General features: G+C 39.5%; 1 protein-coding gene across 4 annotated transcripts in view; it reads right to left on the reverse strand.

Moving 5' to 3' along the window:
- Positions 1-6097: 6097 nt before the first annotated feature.
- Positions 6098-25998, reverse strand: part of cyld (cylindromatosis (turban tumor syndrome)) — an 80674-nt gene continuing 60773 nt past the window's right edge. For all 4 annotated transcript variants that reach the window (XM_072279586.1, XM_072279587.1, XM_072279584.1 and 1 more), the window contains 2 exons: positions 14860-15076; positions 6098-12176 (listed from right to left, as the gene is read on the reverse strand). In XM_072279586.1, coding sequence (XP_072135687.1) covers positions 11992-12176; positions 14860-15076 — 402 coding nt within the window. In that variant the 3' untranslated portion in view covers positions 6098-11991. The remainder of the gene's footprint in view (positions 12177-14859; positions 15077-25998) is intronic.

Below are 25998 nucleotides of genomic sequence, written 5' to 3' on the forward strand. Positions count from 1 at the left end.
GCCTTATCTGTGGGAGGAAGTATGGGAACATGGAGACCCACACTCAGCATTTTAAGAACAGCTTCTCCCCTTCAACTATCAGATTTCCGAATGGTCTATGAACCCATGAACACTACCATTTATTCATCCTTCAAACTTTTTTTTTGCAAACTACAGTAATTTGAATGTCTTCTACTGTCGCAAAACAACTTGTGACACATGTCAGTGATAATCAGCCTGATTCTGAAATTTATGCCATGGGAAGACATTCAGTCCATTATTTCTATCCCAGCAAAATGTTGTTTGAAAATTAATTTCACTTTTCAGCTCTTAGTTCCTAGTCCTGCAGATCGTATCTTCCAGATACATTTGGTTTATGGTGAAGGTTTCTGCCTTCAATGCTTGCACAGGCAGGCAGGGAGATGTATTTACTCACCACATAAATGAAATCATTTCTCTTCTGCTTCAAGTCTCACGAATTAACTTCAATATATTTTTCCTGGTTATTGACCTTCCACAAAGGGAACTAGAGCCTTAAAACTGTGTTAAGCATCTCAGTTAAGTATCTCTTTAGACTCTTTTGTCACAAAGAAAGCAAGGTCATCCTGGAGAGTCTCACCTCATAACTATTGTGTCCAGCACTAACAGTAGTTCTCCTATACCACATCCTTCCTGCGGTGACCAGAACAAGCTGTGGCCCAACTAATATTATGCATAATTCCACCACGAGCCTCTGCTCTTGAATTTTTTGCTTTGGCCAATCGAGGTATGTTCCAAAAAGCATTCTTAACTACCTTATCCAATTTGTGCTGTTACATTCATGAATTTGCAAGCATGCATTCTCAAGGCCCTTCTATTCTTCTAAATTTGTTAGCACTATAGTATTCACTACCTTGCCTGGTTTGTCTTCCACAAGTGTATTACTTCACCTTTTTCCAAACCATAGTCCACCAGCATAAGATTTCTTCACTATCAACCATAATCTAATATTGATGTTAATAACAAACTTTTTCATCATAACCCCTTCACAAATATAAAATTAAGTCAGGATATTAATTTAAATGACAAAAGGTCAAAGGGCTTCACTTTTCTTCATGTTCACTCTGACACCTACTACTGGCCAAACCCTCATTATTGACATTTATTCAAACATTATTTGAGTCTGTCATCAGCAGTAAACAAAATAAACAGAGCAAAATTAGAATAACATTATCATTTTCCATTGCCTCCTACATGCACAGAAAATGGTAGAATGGATTATCCTCAACTTATTAAGAAAGAAAAATTATATATGTTAGGAAATACAACATTTCACTGGCATGCTCAAAGATTAATCTTCCCACTGCATCCATCCAACAAATTTCATTTAAAAGTTATTTGATAATTACAAGCTGAGTGGAGACTTGCATAGGATTTCTACAGGAATTAGAAGTGAATTAATATTTAAATCAAGCTAACTTTATTTGAACAAGGGTGTAAAATTATCACCTAATCTATTGGTGCATGCCACCTTTAGCAAATACAACATACCACAAAGAACCAAGATAAAAATTCTTCACTTAGTGTGAAATTAGAGTCTACCAGGAATAAAAAGTTTTGCCTACCTTAAGTGCATCTAGCAGTGGTCAGGGATCCCAGAGTCTGTATCCTGGATTCCATTAATCAAAATTCTGGGATGCCCAGATTTAAGGTTACAGTAGATTGACAAGTTTCCAAGAGCAAGGAAGGTCTGCTAGTCCAATGCACTTAGCACTGGGGTGGTAGTTTATTTGGGAATGAAGGATCCAAGAGGAAAAACTAGCACAGATGTATCAAAGCAAACAACATGGTACAAGATGACAACGGAGCTAGCCATGCTCTTTGATAAATAGGTTGACAGTTTCGTAAATAATACAAAATATATTGTATTTTAATCATTTCATTAAACTGGCTTCCAAATGCTGCTGTTTAGTCATTTAGTCAAGGAATTTAATATGTTGGATTCAACACAAAGCATTTAAAAGCAAAACTAAACCAGTCATTGTTCCTAAATGCAATAACACTGGAAACTCCAATGCCATATTCAGGTTTGCTGACAACACCACTGTCGTCAGTCAAATCAAAGGTGGTGATGAATCGGCATTTAGAACGGAGACTGAAAATCTGGCTGACTGGTGCCACAGCAACAACCTCACACTCAATGTCAGCAAGACTAAGAAGCCGATTATTGACTTCAGGAGGAGGAATCCAGAGGTCCCTGAGCCAGTCCCTCCATCAGGGGATTAGAGGTGGAGAGAGTCAGCAACTTTAAATTCCTCGGTGTTATACTTTTTGGAGGATCTGTCCTGGGCCCAGCATGCAAGTGCAATTATGAAGAAAGGACAGCAGTGACTCTATTTCCTTAGGAGTTTCTGAAGATTTGGCATCACATGTAAAACTTTGACAAACTTCTATAGATACATGGTAGAGAGTGTATTGACTGGCTGCATCACAGCCCAATATGGAAACACCAAAGCCTTTGAGGAGAAGGGGAAGGAGGGGAGGGAACGTTGACTCAGACCATGAGAGGCCTGCGTCGGGCATTTTCATGCCTTACATGGCGCAGATTGGAAGTCTGTGTGGGGCGCCACTCCTCACACAGACACTAGAGCAATGTGTGGTTAAGTGTCTTGCTCAAGGTCACAAACACACTGTCACAACTGAGGATCAAACTTGCAACATTCGGATCACTAGATGAATGCCTTAACTACTTGGCCACATGCCCAACACATAAATCTTACAGGAAGTGATGGATATGGCCCAGTCCATCATGGGGTAAAGCCCTCCCCACCATTGAGCACATCTACATGAAGCATTGTCACAGAAAAGATGCACCCATCGTCCATAAACCAACCCCCCCATCATCCAGGCATGTCCTCGTCTCAACACTGCCATCAGGAAGAAGGTACAGGAGCCTCAGGACTCACACTACCAGCTTCAGGAACAGTTATTACCCCTCAACCATTAGGTTCTTGAAGCAAAGGTCTTCCCGGTGCAAGTCAAGAACATGTTAGGACATCAGGCTTCCCTCCTGTACCAAACAGTGGGTACACATTACATTCATCTTCGCCCCCAGTACAAACCAATCAGTAAACATTGTCAAACGGTTTGCTTGATAAGTGTTATATCTTACAATATCTTTTTCATTTAATTTATAGCACTTAGTGCTTAATTCTTAAAATTCAGTAATATTTTTAGTTTGTTAACAGCTGTTTGAAGGTTTTTAAACAGCTATCAAAAGGTCTCCTGCCTCAGGGTCAGACATGCAAGTCCTAGTTGTCTCTTATACATCACTGTATCGCATGGGACTACAAGTGGCAAGATCTCCAGGACAACTGGATTTCTGTACTGCAGAAGATCCATGTGGAAAATGTAGGAGTGGTCAGTGTGATATGGCCCAGCACCACATCAGTGACATAACTGAAGCACGTCTGACCTTCACCTAACCATACCCAAATATGGAACTGTTAGGATGCTAAAAAGTATTTGCCTATCTCTAATTTTATCACAATTATTTATTTGTCTACACAGCATCTTCTATGGATAGTAATGAGGTTTTGTACAGGGATATATACTTACCTACTGCCCGTTGTGCTGCTGGCATTTAGGGCAGCAATGAAGGTCCTGCATCTCTGGTGGTGTGTAGAGCTTCCTTCATCATATCAGTAGCTTCCTCTTAGTTTACAGGAATGTATATAGTATAATTAAAATCAAGGCAAATTTAGAGGTTACTTACACAAGATATGATTTGATGGTATGCTCAACAGTAATCACATAGTCAAGTTCACTGATGACATGACAGTGGTGTGAATCATCACCAACAATGATGAGACACCTACAGAAAGGAAGTGACAGATCTTGAGGGCTGGTGCCAGCATAGCATCTTCCTCAATGTCAACAATACAAAGGAGGGGATTATTGACTTCACGAGGACCCGTATCACTCACGCCACCAACATCCCCTTACATCGGTGGCACAGGGCGTAAACCGTGAGCAGTTTCAAACTCCTAGGAGTTTACATCCCGCACAACCTCGCATGATCCCACAACACATTTTCACAATCAGGAAAGCGCACTCCATGCCGCTACGTTCTGAGGAGGCTGAAGAAAGCTGGACTATGCACATCCATAATCATGTCATTCTACAGATGTGCAGTAGAGAGCATCCTGCCAAGCTGCACCCCAGCTCGGTAAACAAACTGCACTGTGGCAGACAGGAAGGCTCTACCATGATTGGTCTAAACTGGCCAACTCATCTCCAGCACCAGCCCACCCACCAAGGACATAAAATCAGAAAGGTGCTGGAAAAGGGCCAGTAACGTCATGAATGATCCCATTCCCATCAGAGAGGAAGCTATGTGACATCCACAGCAGAACAACCAGACTCAAAAACAATTACTTTCCCCAAGTAGTAAAGCTGATCAACACCTCCACTTACTAAGCCACCCCTCCACACTACTTCATTTCCTGTCAGTCACCTTATGAACAGACACTCCCCTACCTCACTTAATGGACATACAGTATAGTCTAGGTATAGAAATTGTCTTATTATTTATTATTTTTTTCATTAGCATTATTGTGTTCTTTTTTGTGATCCATCAGATCCAGAGTAACAATTGCTTTGCCCTCCTTTACACCTGTGTACAGGAAACGACATTAAACAATCTTGGTATCATCATTAGGGAATCACCTGATGTCAAACAGCGAAGGGTTAAGATTTGCATTTGATGAAGATTTTCACCAGCATATTATTTTCAATGTATTACAAGTAATAACTTGCCATAAGCTATTTGACAATTATATATTTATGAACAAATAATTTATTGAGCCCAAATGAGAAGTCATATTTCTAGCAGTAAAAAAACAGAAAATGCTGGGAACTTAAGTCAGGCAACATCTGTAGGAAGCAAAACAGTTACCACAGTCTCACCCACCTTCTCCACAACATTAACTAATTTGTCACTCTCTCCCAATCCTGATAAAGGGTGGGGGGGATCTCATAGAAACATTCCAATTGTTAAAAGGCCTGAACAGATTAGAGATGGTAAAGTTATTTCCCATGGCAGGGGTGTCTAAGACAAGAAGGCACGACTTCAGGATTGAAGGACGTCCATTTAAAACAGAGATGCAGAGATGTTACTTTAGTCATAAGTAAATATCTGTGGAATTTGTTGCCACGAGCGGCTGTGGAGGCTAGGTCATTCGGTGCATTTAAGGCAGAAATAGACAAGTTCTTGATTAGTCAGGGCATCAAAGGGTATGGGGAGAAGGCAGGGGAGTGGGGATGACTGGAAGAATTGGATCAGCCCACAATTGATGGGCTGAATGGCCTACTTCTGCTCCTATGTTATGGTTTTATGGTCTTAAGTGCTTTTGGCCTAAAACATGACCAGTGTTTTCCTTTTCACAGATGCTATCTACTCTGATGCATTTCTAGAATTTGTTTTTAAACTTACTGATCAGTAGACTTTGTACCTCCAAACATCTGATTCTGATAAAATGTTTAAAATTGTGGCAAAATCCAATTCTTAAAATGAAAACAGTGCAATTCAGCTAAAACCCTGAAGATGGAGCTATAGGCCAAACAACCACAATTAAATGATTACAAAATCTGATAGATCCATTCCTTCAGGGTGCAGTTTCCTAAGGGCATCTATTCTCTCTAAGACCTACTTCTATAGTTTCATTATAATGACAAACAATGTTTTAGAAGCAGCTGTAGAATTTGCAAAGTTCATTCCTTTGATTTGAAATATATTGAACTTGCATATTAGCGCGACATTATTACATCTCAGAGCTTCGGAGTTTGAAGTTCAATTCTGATGCCATCTGTAAGGAGTCTGTACATCCTCCCTGTGGAATGTGTGAGTTTTCTCCCACAGTCCAAAGGTGTATCAGTTAGTACGCTAATTGGTCAATGGAAATTGTCCCATGATTACACTCGGGTTAAATCAGGAGTTGCTGAGTGGAGTGCTTGTATCTCCAAATTTAAAAAAAATAATAATTATAGATTCAAGGTAGGTGACTGCAAATCAAATGCATCATATTCAATGCAAGTAAAAAAAAGAACACTTCCAAAAACACACACTCCATTTCTCTGCAATTCAATATTTTAATTTTTAATCTGAGCACAGTACAGAAGCATCTAAGTAAATGAAACCCTCATTTGCTCTAAACGGACTTCACAATCTGACAATAATATACAAAACAAAGACTTCTTAAAGTTTGGTTGTTAAACTTTGGTTGAAAAATGCTAAGCATCAAAATTTAGATTGCCCACTATAAAATCTGCCCCCATTCCAGATTTTTGCACACTCTGATGTTTATTCTGTTTTGTCCATAAATATTTACCAATAGCCAGTTTGCCCTGCAAAATTGTCTCATTGAAACTCATGTATCCAAAACAATTCAAAACAAATCAAGTCAAATTCAGTAGCTCAGTTTAAATAGAAGACATCTTGCTACCCTAATACCTGGCTTCTTGGTGGAAGGGATAGGAAATTCCAAAGTAGGCCTCAATTTATTAATGGTATACTGCGTGGACAGTGCTGAAAGTTCAGTACAGGTAATGCTCATTAGACTAGTTTACAACATATGTCAGCATGGACACAAGGGCCATAGTGCCTGTTTCTATCTTTTATAACTCCAACTCAAGCTAAATTTAAGGTTTATTAACTTGAGGCATAGAGACGGTGGAAAACTCCAGGTGATTCAAGAACAAAAAGGCATGCTCAAGTACTATTCTTCATGGAAAATAAACCTAAACCAGGCCAGCAGTCATAATGTTTGAGCAGTGCACCAACTGAAAACAAAGGGTGGACTTTAGAAAAGAGAATAACTGATGGATCAATATTGAATAATAACACCATGTTCTGTATTTGTGCATCTGATACATATCCTATGTGCACTCAAATTGACAATGCATGCTATCTGCATCAACATAATTTTATCATAGTTTACGCAAACAATTTACAACACAAATGTAAATTTTAGAATGTGTATAAATATAGCCAAATGGTTAAAGAGATGATGAAACAAAATACAATTTCACCTCACAAAAGGTGCGTGACATCTTCCAATAGTACAGCAGTCCTGCTTTGTCAGCAACCTGAACCTCGTCTCCTAATCAGAATTGCAAGACCAGTGGAATCTGAGGCCAATCTGAGGCCAACAATACTGTGTTACCAATTTGAGTTTGGAAGTTACAAAATCAATTTCAAGTCATTTAATACTGACTAACTGGAAAAGGTTTCATGTACTGTACACGGAAACTCTATCAATTTATAAAGTGCCCATGAGAACATACTTTATAGGTAGATTGGCACCGCACTGCAATTACATGTCACAAGATGTCATGGCCAAGTGATACAAGGAAGCCCCTCCAAGGGTTCTTGCAGACCTTCGGCCGAGTATGACTGATACCAAGTGTGAATTTTACTGTCAGTTCTATGCCACTGGAAAAATAAATTACACCACCACCAAGAAAACAACCATTTTCATTACTTTTGCAGTTTGTATTCTATTGTGTATATAAATTTGCATCTTACATGAAGGAACTTATTAAAGGAATTGATCATTTTACCTGTTCATCATCCACTCTCACTAACAGGCATCAATTTATGCAAGGTTCTCTTAAATTTGTTTCAATTGCCCCACAAACTACTCCTTACAACATCAAGAGAGCTTTATTCTCCGTCCATCCGCTTACAGCTGCCTTTGAAATAGCAGCTGTGTGTTATGGGCACACATCCAGACTGAAGTAGTCTATCTTACATAACTAGCAAATGACACTTTAGGGTAAACATCAGCGAATAAGATACTTACTGAACAGGTAATGGATTAACGTTTCACTGTGTAAGCTTGAATCTCACTACACCATCAGGAAAATTGAAATTGTTAATTAAATAAATCTGGAAAAACATCTCAGTGGAGTATTCCATGAAATCAGCAAACTGCCTTAAAACTAGAGTTGCTAACACACACCATCCTGGTGGAATCAGTTGCCTTTATACAGGCCAGCCTATGTGCATCTTCAGCCTCACTCAAAAATTCCCAGTAAGCATTCAATTGCATCAAACTGCTATTGCAAAACACACCAAGCTTAAAACCTGAGGGTATGCCCAAAATGGTCATGAAACACCCAGATCCAGCAACTCACAGACCCCCTTCATTACGATTCAGGGGCACACTGGCAGGAGTGTTCCAATAGATGCAGTGGTAGCATTCTCAGTACTGTAACCAAACCCCAAGAAGCTGCATGGCACTGGACCAAACTGCTGTTTACATCGTCTATCACCTCAGTGTATTGGAATTGGTTTGTACCTCGCAGGATGCATGGGAAATAGTAAGAGCAGCACAGAATGGACTCCTCTCTACAATTTCTTAACATAAAACACATGATGTAACCCTATCATTGCATTATATGGGATAAATTCACAGCAGGTCCACCAGCTCAAACAGGCCAATCTTGGCCTCAGCACCTCCTCAGGGCAGTGTCCTTGCCCATAATCTCCTGCTCCATCAAAGACCTTTGTTCTATCCGAAAGCCAGGAACGCTAATGGTGTCTGAACAAAGTTCAAATTCGTTCACAACCCTGAAGGTGCTTTATATAGTTAGTGTGTACATGTAGCAAAACCTACAACATATTCAGGGTTAGATTTTTCAAGTGGCCAGCAACGCTAAACTGAAGTGGATTCAATGAGCATAATCAACAACTGAACCTAAATGCATCTACTTTGCAATCAACAATATTACCATCACTGGAAACATCCATCACCAACAGTCGTTAGGGACTAAAACAGAGTCAACATTGACTAACTTATCTGTACCAGCCTATTAAATACTTCTGTACAAGGGCAGATGAGAAGTTGTATATCCTGTAACAAGAAACTCCCTCAAAACCTTTCTTCCACCAAGGCAATAAATAAATGCAGCTTCAACAACTATGAGTATTTTAGACATCACTGCCATTGATCAATATTTCCAACTTACAATGTCTGCAATATCGATCATCTACAGATTACTTTCCTGCAAATTGCTTCCTAAACTATTACCTCCACCACTCATAAGGTCAAGGTGGCAACTGCATGGGTCTGTCACCACCTAGCTGTCTCTATAAGTCTATGGGCATTTGCCATTTCTCTTTAGACATGGAAATATACATTTGTCTTGGACATATAACTGAAACTGCTTTGCACACATCACTGAGGGAGAATTTTTATCACTTATATTTAGCTCTTCATAAGGGCTGATTGTCACTGTCACCTTGACAAGGAGCAACTAGGGAAGTAGAACTAATGCTGAGCTTCACAGAAACACACACATCATGTAAACTAATTTAAAAGGACAATACATTAAATTACCATACAACCAAATTTTCAAGAACTTGAAAAAATAACATGTTATTAGTCTAATAATAAGGGATTTTTATTCAAACTGGGATCACCTTTAAGCGAGTTGATATAAATTAATAGTGCAGGTAGGAACTGCCGGAGTATCAAATGACAGGTGCAAAAGTGTCAAGATTCAAGGAAAGACCCTAGATACGTGATGCCTTTGCACTTCCTGCAGTGTGAGCGTTTTTTTTTAAAAGCTCCTGTTAATTTGTCACAAGTTGTCAGAATGCAGATTGTGCATCCAGTTTCATCAAAATCTCCAAGTATCGCTTATTTTTTTATGTCCTGAATTGAGAAAAGGAGTTTTACTTTTGAGAGCTTTGGCCAAACATGACTTGAAAGTAACAGTACACTGTTACTTCAGTATATCCTTCAGTATACTGTGCAGTATACTGTGCAGCACACAGTGACAGAGACATTAACAGGAAACTACTCGAAGTTCCAGAAATAATTCTCACTCTGGCCACAGGACAGCGTGCAGATGTGTCAGAGATTCAATAACAAAAAATTTGTACACCAAAAGGATTTGCTGTGTTAAACAGTTAGAACTCAGATGTCAGTAGGCCTGAATGAACAGCCAGCCTGCTTGTGCCGGAGTTTGGATGAGAGAAAGAAATACTGGAAATGAAAAGGAACTTTCACAAAGAAACTAAATCAAAACAGTTTTGCCAACTGTATGATTAAGTAATTTAACAATAGCTTTACATTTTGAAACAAGTAGCTATACAGGAGTACGATAGTTAAAATATTAGATTAGTTTCCAGAGGACTGGGCCACTGATCCAGAGTTCAAAGGTCAAAATTGTAGTTGATAAGTCTGAATTCAGCGAATTAGTTTCAGAGTGCCCATGAAACCAGATTGTTGTAAAAATCATCTTGTTCAGTTTAGCCATTCTCACCCAGCCGCTTAGCTCAAGAGAAAATGAGTTCTGACAATAAATGGTGACCCTATCAATGATGAACACACCATCAAACATTTTTAGAAGTCCATTGAAAAGATTGTAATTTTAAACATGCTTAATAGCTCTTGCTGCAATAGCTCAAACTTGTGTGCTCCCTTCTCCATGGATTCCTGCATCATGTTCTAAAATGCTTAACACACAACATGCAGATCTGGATCAGCAAAACAATCAAAGAGTGCAAAATCATGGTTAGGAAAACACAGAATCCCAAAGAAATTTCCAGTGCCCATTCTCTTTGGACAAGAAACAATGTTTTTTTTCTTTCCCGATGTTTCTGCAGTACCTTTAGTAGATAAACCAAACGTGACTAAACACCAATTACCGGCTGGTACTTGTATTCCATTGTAAAAAAATTATTACACTAATCCAAGATTGTACTTTGTCAATTCCAGTTATTTCTTTTCAAGTACTATGTCAATACAAAAGTATGCTGATAAAAATACTAATTAAACATAATTCAGTCAAGCTGAAAGCCTTTTAGAATAATGATTCCATACATATAACTTCCAATTACAGTTATGACTGAATACAAATTGATCTTCAAAGTTAATGTATCACAGCAGAATGATCATTCTAATATACATATTTAAATAATGATGCCTCATTTACTTTGCTTTTCTAAATTCACATATCAGCAATTATCCTGTGGACAAGTCCTTATGCAAATGTAAATCTTTAATTAGGTGCAAAAAAGATTATTCAGGCCCAGTCAATCTTATTTTTCCTTAGCATTTGTTCTATCAATTTCTCCTTCAGATGATACTGACATAAGGTAAATGTACATAAAAACAAAAGTGCTTTTTGTACAATAAAGATTAATATGATTATATTTTTCAAAAAATCCAGATTAGCCTTATCACAGAAATTTACTGTATTATCCAATTTAAGGATCACACTGATTAAGCCTTAAATACAAATATCCAGACAAAAATATAAAATTATACCAAAAATATACACTTGGGTCAGTGCTGATGTGGGCCCTGATTTTCACACAACAACTTCTTTTCTTTCAAGGCTCCAAATTACAAAAATATCAGCAACTTTCAAGCAAAACAAAGCACAATTCCTGCTTTATCAAATTTTCTAGACATTACTAGAAAGTTACAATAATGTTGTTCATTGCAAAAAAAATCATAATACAACAGGAAACACCAAGAAATAAATTAGGAGGATCCAGTGAAACGAATCAGGCTCCTCAAAAATTGTGTCAGCATATTGGGACTGGCAGCAAAAAACTTGAATTGCTGAAATACAAGACTGACACTGAGCAATACATGCCAAAGGAGACAACAGGCAAGTTCAGCATTTACATAACACTATTTGTTAACACTAATCCAAATGATGTGTGGGTGATGAAAGAGTTTCCAGTGGTTGATCTTACAGAGCAATAAAGGTATGGGATTCATTAACAGTTTAGTACTTATACACATTTTCAAAATTAATTGAAATAAAATTATTTACACACTGACTTTAAAATGAATCCTACTGTTATATTCAATCAGTGGACATTTAAGAAGCAGCAGACACAATCTACAGAGAGAAGTTATTGCCATGCTCCCACTTCATTTTATGCAATGCGGATATTCTTTAAGTGAGATAAAATAGTTGGTTGCTTCCAAACCTTAAGATGTTTGCAGACTATTTGTACAAACTCATGGTTGGACTCTGGTACATGCACATATAGGCATCACATAGCAGCCTTCTTGCAAAGCCTTGAATGTTTTTAGGATCCAATCCATGTAATTTTTCTGGTGACATTTTCAAGTATTCTCCTATCTCAGGGCACTGAATCACCTGAGGGATGTTGTAGCCATTCTGTCCACCTAGAAAAAGGAAAATCAAATTAAACATACAAACAAGAGCTTAGTAGCTATTGTTTCTGTTTTGTAAAATTCATTTCATGTAAACAACTATTGTACAAATGAGATTTAATGCTTTAAAAATGTTTGGTACTCAAATATGAAAATATGCCCCAATTTCACTTTATACTCATGACACTTCCTTGCCAATAAATCATCTTTATTATCAAAGAATGTACAGTATAAATTATACAACCTTGAGCTTTGTGGTTCAGCCTGGAGTAGGCCCAAGCCTCAGTATCAGTCCACCATATTAATGTTCACAGAGCACAGCAGCCGGGGACAGTGCTCATAGCCTCAGCGCCATGGAGAGGAGTGAACATTGCAGGAGAGCAAGCGAAATCAGCTCTCGCCTGTTCCTCATTGAAACTGCACAAACAGCAGAGTGTATGTCACACTAGGACCCAGGCAATGCTGCAGTGAAAGGTTCCGGGCCTAGAACCCACCACCCAGCGACTCGCTGTGGGCCCAGATTTCGCCACCCAGACTGGCGCTGCTCTTAATTTCTCCAAATCAGCTTAGTGCCCTGATTGATCCAACTTCACACCCGGGCCAGTTGTATGGCATCAGGCATCCTCTGCCTTGACTTCTCTCTGAGTGGCTCACTCCACCTGCATCAATTCTACAACATACCAGCACAGCTCATCCCTGAAATTTGCTTCGCCTTTGCTCGCCTCTTCATTGCTTGCAGCGATAATTTATCAGAATTTACTTCAGAAAAGGTGTTATTAACAATGTCTTTAGTTGCATTTCTTGCCTTTTGAACTACCAATGAGCTGTCGCATGCGTTCAGTAGCACTGTCTAAAAGTGGACGTCTTAAACCCCAAATGTGACCATTTAAAGTTGTTGCACCATTTAAGGCTGCCTTGCAGTTCAGTTCTATGCAGAATCAATGAAATTCTGAAAAACTAATTGCTTAAATTTATTTTTAAAAAGTAGATGTATTGTTTGCACTTCAGGTTATCGCCATTCTACAATTGTGAAACACCACTGTGTAGTACGTGAAGCTAGCAAATAAAAAAAATCCTGCCCAATAATACCTTTAATGTTTGTCAGTAAATTAATGAAATTACAAATCAATTAGAGGACTAGTGTCTGAATCCAAATTGACTGACACTCTAATAGTGCAGTACCCTTTCCTTATTGCACTGGAAGCACTATCATTTGGATGAGCTGTTAAACCTGGACTCCCAACTACCCACGTACGCTTGCAACATAAAATATCACAAAGAATTTTCAGAAGACATGACGCGTTCCCTAAGACCAATGAATAGTTCATCTTCATCCAGCACTATGGAAAAGATTTAGGAGTGATTTATCTTTGGGGCACACTTAGGACCTCAAGTACAGGCTGGATGTCATATTAACAGGCTGGATGTCATATTACCCCCATAACAGACTTGAAACATCTTGAGGATTCGGAGGTGCTACGCACAAATATGCTTTCTCTGACACTCTTTCAGAATAGCAGAAAAGGGATTATATTTGAGTATTCTTAAGTTTTCCATTCAAACAAATACTTATGGTCATAAGCATTTTAAAATGTGTTAAAGATATAGAATGTGACCTTGTAGTCATAAAGTGTAAAATTATCAAAATGTTCTACTGTTTAATAATGAATAGAAACCTTCTGAGTACAGAGATGCATAGCTAAATAAAAATCTACACACAAACAGCTGTCAGTGAATCAATGTACCACCATGGGATGTAATATTTTACAAACTTCTCCAGCATAATCATCAGAAAAGACCATCAACAATTTAGCTATTAAGTCTTTAATGGAATTTAAAGCTATAACTAATGTCATGTCCACAACCTGCTCAAAATTCTGTGCTAAAGTACAGTTTATATTTTAAAGGATTAGCATATTACAACTTCTACCCTAATTGTGTCTGTACATTCCTACCTTTACTTTGAAACTATATTAACTGTCAGTATAAAACTATATTAAAAAAATTCCTTGTTTGCTCTGAGAGAATCCTTCACTGGAGTTGCTCAACCTGATCTGATGTCATTCCAGATGCTGGACCCCAGAGACTTCATGGAGTCGGAATTTAACAGCAATTGATATTGGAAAAGACAAAATATGTAGCGATAAAGAACCACATAACTGTAACTCAAGTGATGAGTAAGGTTGCTTTTGTAAATCTCAGGATTTATACACAACAAAAACCTATTCAGGACACTTTATACCAAAATCCTGGATTCAGCTGCTGTGATAAAGCATTTAGTGTGCAAGATCTCAAGTGCATATAGTCTGTCTGAACTTTGTGACAATTATTAATGAGGCCAGGTCCTTGCCTACAGTTATATGATGCATTTTTCAATTCATTTCTGCACTATCAAGTCACTCAAGCAGATACAAGAAACTTTACATTGGGATGGTTAATGATTTTAGTGATTCCCTCACCTTTGCACTGTAGCTATTTGCTAATGAAATTTAAGAGAGCACAACCAAACAGATGATGGATTAATAGAAGGAAATTCATTTGCATGTTGCCCTCATCTCACTTCCTGATAGATTGCCCACTTATGTTGCATGTTTATGTAGCTTACAATATACACAGCTTTGAGCATAACAAAAGCAAACAGAGCGAAAGACTAAATGGGATAAAAGAGGTAGAAATCATTAAAGTTTCACCGTACCGTCTCGGTCCGCCATGCTGTCAAAAAATAACCATGCCGAGTCATCTGGGCCATATTTGACAAAAGCCACATAGTGACTAGTTTCGATGCAGAGCACAGCAAACAATTTCATCTTCTGCCTGGGTACAGAGCTCTGCCTCCAGGCATAGTCAGCCATCTGTTCTGGTAAAGTCACTTTCCTTTGCTCATGTCCACGTCTCTTCTGATGGAGATGTACCTAGCACAAAACAAACTGCATTAATGTTTACACACAGGATACTACTGCATTAACAGTCAGAAAGTTCAAATACTCATTCATTTTTCCCTACTTTAATTTGAGCATCACGGGCAGGAAAGTTAATGCCCAACTTTCATCTCAGTACAAACAAGTGACTTATCAGTCCTCTACAGAGCACCATTTGGGCTAAACCAAAAAAAAGGATTAGTTTTCTAAAAATATATATATACATACACACACACACACACACACACACACACACACACACACACACAATAAAAAATAAATAAAATCAATTATATTACTGAAAAGAAAAACAGAAAATATTGCAGACTCTCAGAAGGTCAAGAAGCAGCTTTAATAGAGAGAGAAACTACCCTGCTAAGTATTTCTATCTTTTTCAGTTTATTTCCAGATTTTCATTCTTTGCAGTTCATTGCTTTGAGTGAAGTTACTCGAATTCTATGACTATTTTTGTTTAGTATTTAGCGATTATTTTATGAGAATGTGCTACAGGCAGTCCTCTATATAAAGGTTCTGTGGCTGAGTCGCATTTCTGCAAGGCAGTCAACCATAACTGAGAAGCTCCTATATTTATTTCCAAATTGATTACACTGCTTCCAAGATTTACAAGTAGTCCAACTACAAGATATGACCATTCTCTAGTAGCTTTATAAATCAAGTTGCACATATTAGTCACCGTCTCTCCAAATTCTTTCCCCAAAGCCTTTGCATTACATTGAATCAGCTCCCAACCTGAAATAGCCTGCTTTTCATGTTTCATGTCAAAGGAGGAGCCCATTCAGACCATTAGGCCAGCTCTCAGAACATTTCCATTATTTCTTGCTCTTCAGTTATTTACCTATAACCTATTCTTTCAACATGCCTATTAAGAGCCCCTTCCCAGAGAGGATGGGGAGGCGTACTTGATTGAGATAGAACATCTAGTTAAGTGGCGTAGCAACAACAACCTTGCACTGAATGTCAATAAGACCAAGGAATTGATCGTGGACATCAGGAAGGGTAAGTTGGGAGAACACACACCAGTCCTTATTGAGAGGTCAACAACAGAAAGGGTGAGCAGCTTGAAACTCTTAAGGCATCAACATCTCAGAAGATCTATCCTTGGCTCAACATACTGATACAATCACAAAGAATGCATGCCAGCAACTATGCTTCATTGGAGTTTAAGGAGATTTGGTTTGTCACCAAAGTAAATTTCTACAGATGTCTCCATGGAGCGTATTCTGACTGGTTGCATCAGCACCTGGTATGGAGGCTCCAATGTACAGGATGGCAAGAGGCTACAGAGGGTTGTAGACTCAGCTGGCTCCACCACGGGTACAAGGACATCTTCAAAAGGACATGCCTCAAGATAGCGCCATCCATTAAGTATCCTCACTGTCAGAGATATGCCCCCTTCTCAGTACACTGGACAACAAAGATTTTGCTTTCTGAATACTTTTAAGTGCATCTTACAGATTTTGTACTGCTGATCATGAAAATCACCATGAAATTTATCACACACTATTTTGTTGAAATTGCCTATATTTATTTTAATGCATAATTCAAGTCAATTAAAATGTTGCCCACAATATAAGTTTTCCATCTTGTCCAGGCATGCCAGGGCATGATTAGGCAGGGTAGAAGCTGCATGGTAGGACAAGTTTTAGAAAGGCTATAAAATTCCGTCAATGATTTTGACATTTGAGATAGATGTTTCCTGGAATAACTGATGCCACGATTAAGGAAGGCATTTTTGTTGGTCCTCAAATCAAACAGGTCATTAATAACAGGCAATTTGAAGAACTTCAAGTGGGACTGGAGAAAATTGCATGGAAGGCATTCAAGGGTGTTGCTGAAAATTTTCTTGGCAACTACAGAGCACCAAGCTACGTGTGGTTAGTTAATAACATGCTTCAAGCATACAAAAAACATTAAATGCAACATTTCAGAATCAGAATTATTATCACCGGCATGTAATGTGAAATTTGTTAACTTAGTAGCAGCAGTTCAACAAAATAAAGATTCATTTTCTGCATTCCCATTTAGACTTCTTCCCTGCAAATCTTGGTGCTGTCAGTGACAAGCATGGTGAAAGGTTTTACTGGGATATTGGGGTAATGGAGAACCGGTATCAGGGCAACTGGAATCCATCAATGCTGGCTGATTACTGTTGAACATTTAAGCGAGACTGAGTACAAAGAAAATAATCAACAAAACATTTTCAGCTTAGCTGAACTATTGCAAAGCATCAGTACCACTATGCAATTAAATGCATTATATTCAATAAAAACTAATTTCTTGTTTCTCCAAATTCCTATGTGATACAAGTAACCTAAAATTATATTTCTGTTCGGCTTCAAGCGCTCTATCAAAAACAAAAGAAAAGTTCTGAGGAAGCAACACTTCCAAAAAAAAAAAAAAATGGTGACAAGTTTTATCATCAGCGAAGAGGTACACGCTCAACATTTTAAGAACAGCTTTCTCCCCTCCACCATCAGTTTCTGAACGGTCCATGAATACCATCTCACTATTCCTCTTTTACACTATTTATTATTGAAACTTGAGTTTTTTTTAAATGTTTTGCACTGTATTACTGCCACAAAACATCAAATTTCATGACATACTGTATGCCAGTGATAATAAACCCAGTTCTGGGTCAGTCATCTCCACTGAATATAATTTACAGCAGCCAATTTAATTACAAGCTAGCTCATCTTGGGAATACTATGGAAGAAACCAGAGAAACCATGGGAAGCTTTTATATTCACAGAGAAATTGCAAACCATACACACATCGCGTTGAGGATCAGAATCAAAACTGGTCTCTGGAACAGGAGGGTTAACCTCTGCACCTCAGTGCTGCACATGTCCCTGACCATCCTGTCCGGTGCTTTCAGCATTGCACAGCTTTGTGCCAATCACAAACTTCAAAATATAACTCTTTATCCCCACACCTACTTCAGTTATGAAGAGGAAAAGAAACAGGAACAATTTCAAACCTATGAAAGTGCAGAACACTTGCTAATCATGAAAGCATTAACCAAAATTGCTGCGTTCAGGTTTCTTTCAACTGGAGTAGTTATATTTTTCCCCCAGTATCATCAACCTCTACTTGAAAAAAGCGTTGTTTCAACTTTTACAACAGGAATTCTGCAGATGCTGGAAATTCAAGCAACACACATAAAAGTTGCTGGTGAACACAGCAGGCCAGGCAGCATCTCTAGGAAGAGGTACAGTCGACGTTTCAGGCCGAGACCCTTCGTCAGGACTAACTGAAGGAAGACTGAGTAAGAGATTTGAAAGTGGGAGGGGGAGAGGGAGATCCAAAATGATAGGAGAAGACAGGAGGGGGAGGGATGGAGCCAAGAGCTGAACAGGTGATTGGCAAAGGGATACGAGAGGATCATGAGACAGGAGGTCTGGGAAGAAAGACAAGAAGGGTGGGGGGACCCAGAGGATGGGCAAGGGGTTTATCCTTTTCTCCCTCTGTCCCTCTGAATATAGCCTCCAACCTGATGGCATGAACATCGACTTCTCTAACTTCCGCTAATGCCCCACCTCCCCCTCATACCCCATCTGTTACTTATTTTTATACACATATTCTTTCTCTCACTCTCCTTTTTCTCCCTCTGTCCCTCTGAATATACCCCTTGACCATCCTCTGGGTCCCCCCCACCTTCTTTCTTCCCGGACCTCCTGTCCCATGATCCTCTCGTATCCCTTTTGCCTATCACCTGTCTAGCTCTTGGCTCCATCCCTCCCCCTCCTGTCTTCTCCTATCATTTTGGATCTCCCCCTCCCCCTCCAACTTTCAAATCCCTTACTCACTCTTCCTTCAGTTAGTCCTGACGAAGGCTCTCGGCCTGAAACGTCGACTGCACCTCTTCCTAGAGATGCTGCCTGGCCTGCTGCGTTCACCAGCAACTTTTATGTGTGTTGTTTCAACTTTTGTAGTTTCTCATTAATTTTGTTGTCCCTTCAAGTCCGTAGGAGCTAATATATATTAAACCAACGTCACCTAGTCCAGCTTCAGTAGCATGCTAGACAATGTCACTGATATTGACCTGCTCCACCTCCTCCAATACCACACAGTTGCTCCATGCCTTTGGCCCCAATACCGGTCAACAACTTTCATGTAAATGCTAGTAACTGGCTCCCAGCAATTATCATTGACAATCAAGATGCTGTACAACCTCCAGAATTCTTTTTATTAACTACTTTACCATCTGTACTTCCAAACAGCTGTTCAAAGGTGCATCAAAGGCAGGAGGCAATAGGCAATAGGTGCAGGAATAAGCCATTCAGCTCTTCGAGCCAGCACCACCATTCACTGTGATCATGGCCGATCATCTACAATCAGTACCCTTTTCCTGCGTTCTCCCCATATCCCTTGACTCCGCTATCTTTAAGAGCTCTATCTAACTCTTTCTTGAAAGAATCCAGAGAATTGGCCTCCACTGCCTTCTGAGGCAGAGCATTTCACAGAACCACAACCCTCTGTGTGAAAAAGTTTTTCCTCAACTCCATTCTAAATGGTCTACCCCTTATTCTTAAACTGTGGCCTCTGGTTCTGGACTCCCCCAACATCGGGAACATGTTTCCTGCCTCTAGCATGTCCAATCCCTTAATAATCTTGTATGTTTCAATCAGATCCCCTCTCATCCTTCTAAATTCCAGTGTATACAAGCCTAGTCGCTCCAATCTTTCAACATATGACAGTCCCGCCATCCCGGGAATTAACCTCGTGAACCTACGCTGCACTCCCTCAATAGCTAGAAGGTCTTTCCTCAAATTTGGAGACCAAAACTGTACACAATACTCCAGGTGTGGTCTCACCAGGGCCCTGTACAACTGCAGAAGGACCTCTTTGCTCCTATACTCAACTCTCCTTGTTATGAAGGCCAACATGCCATTAGCTTTCTTTACTGCCTGCTGTACCCACATGCTTACTTTCAGTGACTGATGAACAAGGACAACTAGATCTCGTTGTACTTCCCCTTTTCCTAATTTGACACCATTCAGATAGTATTCTGCCTTCCTGTTCTTGCCAAAGTGGATAACCTCACATTTATCCACATTAAACTGCATCTGCCATGCATCTGCCCACTCACCCAACCTGTCCAAGTCACCCTGCATTCTCATATCATCCTCCACACTGCCACCCAGCTTTGTGTCACCTGCAAATTTGCTAATGTTACTTTTAATCCCTTCATCTAAATCATTAATGTATATTGTAAATAGCTGCGGTCCCAGCACCAAGCCTTGCGGTACCCCACTAGTCACTGCCTGCCATTCTGAAAAGGACCCATTAATCCCTACTCTGTTTCCTATCTGCCAACTAATTTTCTATCCATGTCAGTACACTACCCCCCAATACCATTTGCTCTAATTTTGCCCACTAACCTCCTATGTGGGACCTCATCAAAGGCTTTCTGAAAGTCCAGGTACATTACATCCACTGGCTTTCCCATGTCCATTTTCATAGTTACATTCTCAAAAAAATTCCAGAAGATTAGTCAAGCATGATTTCCCCTTTGTAAATCCATGCTGACTCAGACCTATCCTGCTACTGCTATCCAAATATGCCGCTATTTCATCTTTTATAATTGATTCGAGCATCTTCCCCACCACTGATGTCAGACTAACTGGTCTATAATTGCCTGTTTTCTCTTTCCCTCCTTTCTTAAAAAGTGGGATAACATTAGCTACCCTCCAATCCGTAGGAACTGATCCTGAACCTATAGAACATTGGAAAATGATTACCAATGCGTCCACAATTTCTAGAGCCACGTCCTTAAGTACGCTGGGATGCAGACCATCAGGCCCTGAGGATTTATCAGCCTTCAGTCCCATCAGTTTACCCAACACCATTTTCTCCCTGATGCGAATTTCCTTCAGTTCCTCTGTTACCCTAGGTCCTCCGGCCACTATTACATCTGGGAGATTGTTTGTGTCTTCCCTAGTGAAGACAGATCCAAAGTACCTGTTCAGCTTGTCTGCCATTTCCTTGTTCCCCATAATAATTTCACCCGTTTGTCTTCAAGGGACCAACTTTGGTCTTAACTAATTTTTTCCTCTTCACATACCTAAAGAAGCTTTTACTATCCTCCTTTATATTCTTGGCTAGCTTATCTTTGTACCTCATCTTTTCCCCCCATATTGCCTTTTTAGTTATGTTCTGTTGCTCCTTAAAAGTCTCCCAATCCTCTGGCTTCCTCCTCATCCTTGCTTTGTTATACTTGAAAGGGGATACAGCATTGGTCCATTGCTTGGATAAATGTTGGTGTGTTTGGCAGAACGGACATTAGTGCCAGAAGGAGGCAAGTTGGGAAATTATCAGGGCCCTCTGTCTAGTTTAAAGCACTGTCAAGCAAAAACATCGTTGTAAGCAAAAGATCGAAGGTTGTTTTTGTCTCAGAAATAGCACTGTTGGGGGAAAAACAGCTGCAAAAGGTTATGATTGTTGCCCAAGCCACGCTATTTGCCTTCCAGATTATGGGCATGAGGTCTGCGGAAAACCCCCTCCTTACTTACTGACTTTTTGCAATAAATGCTAATATTGGGAGACAAACTGAAACTGATGTTAGTGTAGGAGCTATGTACCTATTTTCTGTTTGTCTGTATTGTATTTTGTGTTGTGTGTTTATTATGGGTAATTTGTCACATGGGTTGCGGCATGGCAGAAGCAAATGTGTATAGTTCGGTATTCACGCTTTGTCTTAGTTCAGTTTAGTCTAGTTGAGAGTAGGTGAGCCACAGGCCGTGTTTTATTATTGACCGTAAACTTTGTTAATTACATTTAATTACGCTAGTTATTCTTATTTCACTACATCACTAATTTAGTCTTGTTAGGATCAAATATATATTTTTCAACTTGGAACTTAAGTTATTCTGAAAGTGTGTCATACAATGTCAACTCCCACACTCAATCTCTCAGCGGTTTTGTTTGTTTTCAAGTAAATGCAACATTTTGTCGACAAGAATAAATAGTTGTACCAAATACACACCAGTCTACGGCAAAGGATTGCTCAGAACCGCTGGTAAAACGGTAAGAGCTTCTGACAAGTAAATGGCCTCTTGTTGAGTCATGCTGTGTATTTGTGATTTGGACACAGTTTTGAATGGTCAGCAATTCTTGCACATTGGGGACCATTGCTCGATCATGTGGTGTTTGCCTGAGAGTTAGTCGCTTTGTTTTATTGAAGTACTGAAATTTTGTCACAGTTGCCAGGCATTTGAATTGAACACTGTTTGTTTGGTCTGGTTTAAGTGCTGTGGATGCACGGACAACTTGTTGCCTATGTTTATTGAACGGAATATCACTAGTGCAATCCAAATGTGTTGTGGGTGAACAAGTTGCACATAAGGAGAAAGTAACATGAGTAAATTAAAGCATGGAACTGTCATCAGTGACTTTGAAGTCAGGACAAGAGAAATTAAGCTTACTTCAAAATTTTTTGGCAGGTAGAATCAAAAGTCTTCAAAAGAAATATAAACAAATATGAACAAAATTAAAGGTTTAACACCATCAATTAAGGATCTTGTGGAAATAAGGAAAATGCCTTACAAGTGCAATCTCATTTTGAGGACTTGACTAATCTCAGTGAAGCTGTTGCTAAGCAACATCACATGTTAATCTCATACTTCCCAAGGTCGAACAGCGAAAACAAAAGGAATGTTTTTCAAGTATTGATAGCCTTAGTAGTGTGTTCCTAGAGGATATGAAACAATCGTGATCCAAACATGTTACATTGAAGGTCATGTTACTGCAACAAGTGAATACATGTCTCACCTTCAACCAGACAATGTTTCTCAAATTCCAAGGCATGTTTTGACTACGCCTACAGCAGAAGACCCACAAGACTGTGTCAAATGTCAGAGCTCAAAGTTCGGCTGCAGGAAGAACAACTTTTGAATCTTATATTTCCTCTGCATGCATTAAAATAGAGGCTGATTTACCTGCATTAAAATCGCATGGCAATGATTATTGAAAGATAAACATGAGCTGGAAGAACAAGAAGGAAAAGGAAGGAGCAGCTTGAGTTGCAGGAAGAAATTGTCACACAGATGGCCAAAGTTAATGTGTTAAGGGCTTCAAGTCTGGCAATTTCAAAAAGTGCTCCAACAGGACAGTTCTATGATGCAAGTTCCTATATTGAAAAGGCACAGAGAAAAGCAAAAAATGTTCAATGACAATGTTGAATCATTTGTTCAAGTGTATGGGATGAATGAACAAGTCCCCCAGGGTGTTTACTCTCAGTCTGCACTAATAAGGCACTCTGAACCTACGTGATATTCCACAGCTCTAAGTGCTCATGGAGATATTCAATTACAGCATGGAAATACTGGTTTCGGACGATAGATATCAAAATAGTATTATTGATATGATGAGAAAGCAAAATGAAATATCAACCTTATTGGTGCAACAGCAACACATTTCATCTTTGCCTAAAAGAGAGATTCAGATCTTTGATGGATTATCATGCATTCATGAGGGCTTTTGAAAACAGCATTGAAGGCAAGACTGACAGCTACATTGACTGCCTCTATTTTCTTGAATAGTACACCACAAGTCACCCTAGAGAACCTGTCAGAAGTTGCCAGAATGTTGAAGGGCACACAGTGAGAAGCTAGCCTTCCTAAAGGAACACGGTGCCTGCTTTGCCTGTTTGTGTGCAGGACACATGAGCAAGGGCTGCAGGAAGTGTCTGTCATGCAAGGTATGCAGTTGCAAACATCCCAGCATACTTCATATTCACTCTGATGAAAAAGCTACAGAATCAAAAGAAGGCGTGAAAGAATGAGATACAGCAGTAAGTAGTGCCCTGTTATCTAATGGCCTTACAGGGACTAGCCATCATGATTGTAATCTTCCCATAATTCCAGTACAAGTGAAGTCTCAGAACGATAACAAGACAGGGGTTACTTATGCTTTCCCAGATCAAGATAATACAGCGGTTTTCTGCACAGTGGACCTCATGAACAAGCTCAACCTCACAGGAAAAAGGACACCTATTCTCTTATGCACCAGGGGTGAAGAGAAGGTCATGTGTAGCTACATTGTTTCAGGATTGGAAGTGACTGGCTGAGATGGTGGAAACTATTGTGAATTACTCAATATCCATACAAAGTATGCCTGTCCATGAAGGAACATTCCACGTCAGAGGGATCCCCAGGGATGGTCTTAAATCTAAATCTAAGACTTGAAACATCCATTTCCCAGAGATCGACTCTGAAATTGAGCAGCTGATAGGGACAAATGTGTCTAAAGCAATGGAGTCGTTGCAAGTGATTCGCAGTGGTAATGATGGACCCTATGCAATTAGAATAAGGTTGGGTTGGACTGCACATGAGCCTCTGAAAGGAGACAATGGTGATAGAAGAGACTGTGCACAGCCTAAGCTGACAGTTAACAGGATCTCAGCTTTGAACTTGAAGAAGCTTTGGCAGCAGCAGTTCATATCAGACTTGCCCTGAATACAGTCAGGATGAATAATCTGTTTTTTTTTTAAAAAAGAGAGAAAATCACAAGTTCACAGAGCTAGTTATGAATTCTGCAAAACTGGTGAATGACCACTAGAAGATTGGTTTAACTTTGAGAAATGAAGAGGTAGGCTGAAGGTTTGCAGAACAGCAAGCTCTAAATCTAAGGAAGATATTCAAGAAAGATTTGTCATTTCACACTGACTACATAGCTTTCATAAAGGACGTCATCTCCAAAGGTTATGCCGAAGGAGTGCCAGCAGAGGATCTGGAACGTAGTGATGGGAAAGTCTGGTATATTCCACATCATAGTGTTTACCACCCAAGAAAAGGAAACTTTGTTTTGCCTTTGACTGTGGAGCAACTTTTCAGGGAATATAACTTAATGTTCAGCTTTCACTGCTCATTGACTGGAGTCATAACCAGATTAAGAAAAGAACCAGTGGTGATCTCGTCAGATATTGCATCAATGTTTCATCATGTTAAGGTACCGGCAGCAGATGCAATCTGCTGAAATTTCTCTGATAGACTGATGGTGACCTCAGCCAAGATACGGTGAATTTTAGAATGGTGGCATATCTCTTTGGAGCAACTTCATCACCAAGCCATGTCAACTTCACCCTTGGGAAATGTGCAGAAGATAATGAAGAACCATTGAGCTGCGAGATGGCGCATAAGGTTTTGCATTGCTTCTTTGTTGATAACTGCCTTGTGTCAGTGTTCTCTGAGGAAGTAGTGGTGTCTTTCTATCATGATCCTGTATTCATTTGTCCTAGAGGCAACTTTCAACTCACGGAGTGGATAAGCAACAGACATAGTGTGTTAGCTGAGCTACCAGAAGAGCAAAGACATGAAGAATTTGGATTTGGATCAAGATACACCTTCAGTGGAGAGGGTACAAGGGATGCAATGGTGCATTCAGTCTGATACATAAAAGTTTAAGATCACAACCCAAGATAAACCACTCACCAGAAGGGGGATCCTCTCCACAGTTAGTTCCATCTATGATTCTTTAGGAATCTGAATTCAGCAGTGCTACGTGCTAAGAAAATCCTACAAGACCCATGCAAGAAAGAGCTTGGCTGGGATAACACTATACCAACATCAGTTGCTCTAGATGCTTGAAACCTCGATATTTTGGAGAAGATACTGCTGCATAGCTCTACCATTTTACAGATGCAAATGAAGATTGTTATGGATCTATGACCAACCTATTGTTGCGCAACATGCACGCTTAGATGCAGAATGCTTTTATCATGGGAAAATCTAGAGTAGTTCTATTGAAGTCAGTTTCCACCCTTGTATGAAGCTCATGTTGCTATGACGGGAAGCCGGATGGACACATTGCAGTGGAAGGTGCTGTATATGCAGCTTCATGACTCAAATTTCTTCGAACTGATAGTACTTCTGTGCTGAAGTATACCAAGAATGAAA

Source organism: Mobula birostris, chromosome 15, assembly GCF_030028105.1.
Source record: "Mobula birostris isolate sMobBir1 chromosome 15, sMobBir1.hap1, whole genome shotgun sequence".
NCBI classification, from domain to species: domain Eukaryota; kingdom Metazoa; phylum Chordata; class Chondrichthyes; order Myliobatiformes; family Myliobatidae; genus Mobula; species Mobula birostris.